The 7,987-nt window shown below is 35.0% G+C and overlaps 1 protein-coding gene across 1 annotated transcript; it reads right to left on the bottom strand.

Moving 5' to 3' along the window:
- LOC109227638 (zeatin O-glucosyltransferase-like) lies at nt 6,623-7,274 on the bottom strand. The gene is made up of 2 exons (XM_019392839.1): nt 7,059-7,274; nt 6,623-7,009 (listed from the first exon to the last, which is right to left on the bottom strand). The coding sequence occupies exons 1-2, from the start codon at nt 7,272-7,274 to the stop codon at nt 6,623-6,625; spliced, it is 603 nt and encodes a 200-aa protein (XP_019248384.1).

Genomic DNA, 7,987 nt, shown 5'->3' with positions numbered 1-7,987 from the left:
TGTTGAGAATCCGAAGGAGTTCATCAAACTTGATCGCTTGGATGGAACGAACTTTACCTGCTGGTGAAACAAGATGATGTTCTTGCTGTCTGCTCTCAATATCTACTATATTCTTGATTCTGCCTTGCCTGCGATGCCTGAGCCCACAGCAGAAGATTCTGACGCAGTCAAGGAAGAAAGGAAGAAACTAGAACATGATGAACTGTTGTGTCGCGGCCATATTCTGAATATCTTGACAGATCGACTCTATGATCTCTACTGCAATCTGAATTCGCCAAGGGAGATTTGGACTGCTCTACAAACTGCATACCAGAATGAAAAAACGAGGTATCGACAAATTCCTGGCTCTGCAGTATTTTGAATTTAAAATATTTTATACTAGGCCTATAATGGATCAGATTCATGAACTGCAAATCTTAGTATCAAAACTAAGTGATCTTGAAGTTAAAATTCCTGATGCACTTCAAATAGGTGTTATTCTTTCGAAATTGCCTTCCTCCTGGAATGACTATAGAAAGAAAATCCTACATTCAATGGATAAAATGACTGTGGAACAATTTCGTACTCACATTCAAATTGAAAGTAAGACTCGTGCTCGTGATGCTATTAGTCAGCCCTCGAGTTCCGCAATCAATTTTGTCAGTCAGAATGGTTCAGGAAGTGGGAACAAAAATCTAAAAGTTTCCAAAAAGTCTTTTTTTAAAAAGAGAAAGAACTTTAGTTGCCATCATTGTGGAAAGAAAGGCCATATGATTCGGGATTGTAGATATAGAAAGGCAGGAATAAATTTCAATGTAGGCAATACCGAAAAGTCTGGAAAGATTGAAAAATCTAGAAATTCTGAAAAGGCAAACGTAGTGAAAAATTCTACCCAAGGACTGGTTTCCATGGTTTCCGCAATGCATATTGGTATGGTCACCGAATTGAATATGGCTCCGCTGCTACAAATACTCAAGACTGGTGGCTAGATTCGGGTGCTACTATTCATGTCTGTAATGACAAGTAGATATTCAAGACATATGCGGAAGTGCAAGATTCTGAACAAGTCTTGATGGGAAACCATGTTGCGGCAGATGTTGCTGGAAAAGGAAGCATTGAGATTAACTTCACATCTGGCCAGAAGTTGACATTACTGAATGTGTATCATGTTCCTGATATGAAGAAAAACTTAATGTCCCCTGCTTTGCTGTCAAAGAAAGGCTTCAAGATAGTTATTGTGTCTGATCATGTAATAGTGTCTAAGAATGGATTTTTTGTTGGAAAAGGCTATAACTGTAACGGCATGTTCAAATTAAGTATTAATGAAATAAATTATGTTTCTGCTTATATCGTTGAGTCTGATTCTTGTTTATGGCATGCTAGACTAGGACATTTAAATTTTGGCTCCTTGAATTATATGTCCAAAAATGGTTTTATCTCATGTAAAACTCAACATTTAAAATGTGAAATTTGCATACAAGCAAAGATGACAAAGAAACCATTTCGTAAAGTTGAGAGATCCATAGAACTATTAGATTTAATACATTCAGTCTTGTGTGAATTAAATGGAGAATTAACTAGAGGAGGTAAAAGATATTTTATTACTTTTATAGATAACTTCTCTAGATTTACATATGTTTACCTACTTAGAATTAAAGACGAAGCTTTTCAAAAGTTTAAAGAATACAAGTCTATTGTGGAAAATCAAAGGAGTAGGAAAATTAAAATTATTCGAAGTAATAGAGGCGGAGAATATTTTCCTAACGAATTTAATAAGTTCTGTGAAGAGCATGGCCTAATACATTAAATGAGTGCCCCTTATACTCCTCAACAAAATAGGTTGGCGGAAAGAAAAAATAGATCTTTGGTGGATATGGTTAATGCTATGTTACTTAATGCACATTTGCCACATAATTTATGGGGTGAAGCACTACTAACCACATGTTATATTTTAAATAGAGTGCCTTCAAAAAGTATGCATATTTCGCCTTATGAGCTTTGGAATGGTAGAAAATCAAATTTAAATTATTTTAAAGTGTGGGGGTGTATATCCTATTATAGAGTACCTGACCATCAAAGAACAAAATTGGGTCCTAGAGGAATTAAAAGTGTTTTTGTAGGATATGCACAACACTCCAAAGCATATAAACTGCTAGATCTAGAATCTAATGTCATTATAGAATCGATACATGTTGAATTTATTGAAAATAGATTTATAAATGACAATGTTGATGAAATGACTGAAATAAATGGAAAACGTATTGATGCTAATAGATTGTCACTTTCTGAAATTATTACAAATAAAGAAATAAGTGATGATATGCAGATAGAACCAAGGAAAAGCCAAAGAATAACAAAAGAAAAATATTTTGGTTCTGATTTTATTTCTTCACAATCTATAGTATTTCTTGTTGAAGGAGATAGGATAAACGTTTGTAAACAAATTCCTATTGTATTAAATGTTGAAGAAGACCCAAAGACGTTTCAAGAAGCAATGTCTTCTAGAGACGCTGCCTTTTGGAAAGAGGCCATTGATGATGAAATGGACTCAATTATATCCAACAACATTTGGGTTTTAGTTGATCTTCCTCTTGGATCAAAGCCTATAGGTTGTAAGTGGGTCTTTAGGAAAAAGTACAATACAGATGGTTTTGTCCAAACCTTCAAAGCAAGATTAGTTGCAAAAGGTTTCACTCAAAAGAAAGGCATAGACTATTTTGATACATATGCTCCCGTTGCAAGAATAACATCCATTAGAGTTCTTTTATGCTTGGCCTCTATCTATGATCTTTATGTACATAAAATGGATGCTAAGACGGCCTTTTTAAATGGGAACCTTAGTGAAGAAGTATATGTGCAACAACCTGAAGGATTTGTTCTTCCGGGAAACGAGAAGAAAGTTTGTAACCTGATAAAGTCTCTTTATGGTCTCAAACAAGCGTCTAAACAATGGCATGAAAGGTTTGATAGTGTAATACTATCAAACGGGTTCGTACATAATAATGCAGACAAGTGCATTTACTCTAAATTTACAAAAGAATATGGAGTAATAATTTGTTTATATGTCGATGACATGCTGATTTTTGGTACGAATCTACGAGGAATTACCGAGACCAAGAAGTATCTAACTTCGGTTTTTAAAATGAAAGATTTAAATGAATTTGATACTATTTTGGGAATCAAGGTCAAAAGAGATAACAAGCGAATGACTTTATCACAAGCGCATTATATAGATAAAATCCTTACTAAATTCAGTCATTTAGGAATAAAGGAGTATAATACTCCTTATGATTCTAGTGTTAAGCTAACTGCAAATACTGGAAGAGCAGTAGCACAGTTGGAGTATGCAAGTGCGGTAGGTAGTATGATGTATGCAATGCATTGCACTAGACCCGACATAGAATTTGTTATTTGTAAACTTTCAAGGTTTACCAGTAATCCAGGTAATGATCATTGGAAAGCAATAAGTAGAGTACTTGGATATTTAAAATATACAAAGCACTTGGGCATTTTCTATAATGGTTTCCCTAATGTATTAGAGGATATTGTGATGCAAGTTGGATTACAAGTGTTAATGATAATAAATCTACATCAGGATGGATATTTACTCTAGGCGGTGGAGCCATTAGTTGGGCATCCAAGAAACAAACATGTATTTCCTATTCTGCCATGGAATTTGAATTCATTGCATTAGCAGCTGCTGGAAAAGAAGCAGAATGGCTGAGGAACACATTACTTGATATAAAGTTGTGGCCACAACCTATGCCAGCCATTTCCATATTCTGTGATAGTGAGACTACAATGTGTGTTGCTCACAATAAAATATACAATGGGAAATCGAGACATATAAGCTTGAGACATGCTTATATAAAAGAATAAATTACAAATGGAGCTATAGCTATAATATATGTGAGATCAAATAAGAATTTCGCTGATCCACTTACGAAGCCAATGGGTAGAGATGTAGTACAACAAATTTGTGAAGGGATGGGGCAGAGACCCTTAAATTAAATGCAAGGAATGGGTACCCCGCTTTGAGTTAGTATACACTCTAACAATACAAGTTCAATGGGTAATAACAAGTTACTTGCATTGTTTAAGCATTGATCTCCTCTTTAGGAGCCCTAATTCTATTGTACTACTTACTGTTATGTGAGGAGTTAAGGAGTTGTTAAATGCTTGTTATAACAGGGGCATAAAGACAAACTCCAAAGTGCATACTGTTACATGAAGAGGCTGATTAATCTTAATGGAATTATTAATGTCTGGAGTAACAGGGACATCGTAACTAATTCCACCTATATGAATATTGAAGTGGTGCCGCTTCTAGCAAGATTTAAAGGGTTGATCTTGAAAATATTCATGAATTTAGGATGAGCACATGGCCGTGAACGTGCTAAAGCGAATACTGGATTTTCTAAGCTACTAGATAACGTTGTGTGTGTGGTACTTTCGGTTTTGGCATAAGGAGTTGTGGTTCAAATCTTAAGATACCAATAACTTCGTCAAAACTTTAAAATACTTATACTAAAGGAAAGTTCAAATCTGTATAAAAGATACTTTCTATTATTCACAAGTGTTATGAAGTGATATAACAAACTAGTGGGGGATTGTAAGTTAGTTTGTTATTGATAAGTTGGAAGTGGGATTCTTCCTACATCGGAAGGGAGAAGTTCCTTTTGGAGCTTTTTAAGCACTTGTCCCTTTTATGTCTTTGATTTAGGACACATACTTTTAAGTATGTGCAATTAAGTACACTATATATTTATATATTATATAATCAAAGACTTGGACTTGGACTTGGGGCTTGGGCGCGGGCCGGGTCGGATCCTAAAGTTAATTATTTTATTTTGTGACAGAAAAATCAAATTTATTTGAATTTTAAATTCAAAATTCGAATAAATAGTCATGTCTGTTGTGAAAGGGTCTAACCAAATATGTCTGTCTGTGAAACAAGACATCTTTTCTGAAAGGGTCTGTTGGTTGCCTATAAATGCACAAGAATTCCAACGAAGTGGTATAGAAAATCACAAGTCTTATTGCAGGCTTTGTTGTATCCTGAAGAGAATCGCTTTTTTATTTTTTCCCTAAATTAGTATACAGGCGATAACTCTTTAAGGACAGTAGATTTTCACGCCTCAAAGCCAATTTTGTTATTATTTTCTAACAGTAGTAGTAGCAAGCTTTATGCCATTTCCCTTTCTGCACATATTTCTCTGTATTTAACTAATTCTACTTGATGTTCTAAACGTGAATACCACACAAGTAGGGGGGTGATTTGTGTGGTACCTAATTTTCGCACTAGAAGAACCTGGTTCTTCTAGATGTACTTACTATGACTGTTTGCGGAATTAAGAGTGCATAACGTAAAGAACACAGAGATTTTTACGTGGAAAACACCTGGCTCAAAAGGTGGAAAAACCACGACCTACTACTCAGTAGGATTTTCCCGAACATCCACTAAAATCACTGAGCCAAAAACAGTATTTACAAACTCTTGTAAACCTAAGGATTAAACTCTAATCCCAGTGTGGCACACAGCCTCAACTGTTGCGACACCTTCAAGTTAACTCTAACTTGAATACTCAATATACCTATTACAATTGCTTCTAGATAAAGCTAAAAGGTACAATATGAAAAACACCTACTACAATTGAACTAGAAATAAAGAAAGACACAATGGAATTGGTTCTTCACTCTTGGTTCATGTAGCTTCAGATTTGCACACTTGAATCATACTCAAATTGCTTGCAAAATCGCCTAGCTCTTTTGCTCTCAATTCAGTTTAACTTCTGCGTATGTGCAATCACCTGTAAAAGAGAACAATCTTTATTATTTATAGAGTTAGTAATCAGAGTTTGATTAAAACTCGAATTGCTGATCCTTCATCAAATTCGAGTCCTAGTACACTTCAAACTCCAATCCTTATCCTTGATCCGGATGTAGTTCTCTTTACATAAGGAGACTTCAACTCCTTATCCTATGCAACCTTTTCGATCAACTCTGCAGATGGTGTTACTGATTGTTGCTGACCCTTGAGACTTATCTTGACACGTCTGTCACATGAATAAATATATCAACACTGTGTATGTCTCACATGATGGACCTGGTTCATGGTTGAGTTCATTTTGTCAATCTTCAAAACTTCATCTGAACTTGGGCCAACACTACTGATCAGACGTCCAGAGTTAAGAAGTAACTTGAATCTTTTTTCAAATATACATTCATTTGATTACAATTTACACCCACCCTACAGAAAAGTGATTTATAGTCAAACGTGAACCTATATAGTGTTAAGTGTGAAGTAAGATCATCACCCAAATGCACAAAAGACAGGTAATCATGAGTAAGATCTTATTATATGCACATTTAATTTTTCTGCATTATGAATAAATGGTTCGAGTCTGAAGCAAAAAATTCAGTTGAATCTACATGACCACATTAGATTGCCTTTGGGCCACTATTTTGGTACCTAACCATAAATGAGGTGGGAGAGGGGTGATTTTTGAATCAAAAGAGTTAGGATGGATTGGATATTTTGCCAAGTAGTCTTCAAGTGTCATCTTGAAGGAAGCCTTGGAATAACAATAAAATTGTCTTCGTGTGACCTATAGGTCACGGTTTCGAGCCGTGGAATCAGCCACTATAGATCACGGGTTCGAGCCCAACTCCACACGGAGATTCCAATTTTTAAAACACTAGTTACAAAAACAGCATTATAGGGCTGGTCTGCATTGTTTGGCCAAGCTGCTATTGGAACTCCCATGCTAATGCTCTCCAAACAAGAGTTCCATCCACAATCACTCAAAAATCCACCCGTAGACGGATGTCCCAAGATTTCCAATTTGGGTACCCAATTTCTCACCACCATTCCTCTTCCTTCCACTCTCTCTTCAAATCCTTCCGGTAATTTAATCTTATTTCTTTCTTTCGCTTCGAATTTCTCCACACCCATCTTTTTATCTGCCTCTCTTAGTACCCAAATAAATCTGTGTTTGCTCTGGTCTAAACCAAGCGCGAGCTCATTGATCTGCTCTTGTGAGAACTTAGTGTTTGTTCCAAATCGATGCGAATATTACTGAATTAGCATCTTGCTTGTCGAGAAATTCTAGGCATTCATGGCGATTTCTGTCACTAGATTCGTGTGATTCTAGCAGCATATGAAGTGGACCAACAGCCCACAATGGCTTCTTGTCTTTTTCATTATTGGCAAGTAATAAATCAAGGTACTTACCTTCCACTTCTCTATAGGAGTTCATGAATTCTCCAGAGTTGAGCATCCATTCATGTGCCATTCTAACGAACAATGCATTATGAGGTCCGTAACAGCTCTCCATAGTAGGAAACTCGTCCTGCAATTGCCGAACTATTTGGTCATGATCATCATCAACAACAATGTGATCAAGACATTGTCGGAACAAAGAGTATCTAGTAAAAGCTGAATCGGAGTGAAAAATATAAGATTCGACATTTGGAAATGAAAACACATCCCCCACAGAATGCTTCAAAAACAAGAGACCCTACTGAAGATATTTCTTTTTTGACTATTCAGTAGTTGGCCTGATTAATTTTGCTAAATAAGACGAGTACAACTTAAGGATATTTACTCTCAAAACTAGAATTAGAGAAAACCTGCTTTTATATATATATATATATATATATATATATATATATATATATATATATATATATATATATATATATAATATACACTATATAAAAAGCACGATTGCCCTTAGCGAAATGTCATTCGCCTTTTTTATCCTTTTAAATAGGGTTTATATTAGACAAAATAGTCATTTAATTATTTTCCCTAATATTTAAGACTTTAAAAGCAACTAAACTTTTACTTATTAAATTTTTTCTTGTTTGAACCATATAGAAAATCTTAATAGGATTTCTAAATCAATTAAAATATAACATTATATAAATTCTTTCCTTATTTGAACATGTAAAATAACAAGACTTCTTACAAATTATGTTTCGTGGTATTTTGTTTCAAAACAAA

The sequence above is a fragment of the Nicotiana attenuata genome, chromosome 6 (assembly GCF_001879085.1).
Source record: "Nicotiana attenuata strain UT chromosome 6, NIATTr2, whole genome shotgun sequence".
In the NCBI taxonomy this organism is placed as follows: Eukaryota; Viridiplantae; Streptophyta; class Magnoliopsida; order Solanales; family Solanaceae; genus Nicotiana; species Nicotiana attenuata.
Note: the sequence above shows the minus strand (reverse complement) of the source record. Positions and strands in the feature narration are given on the sequence as shown.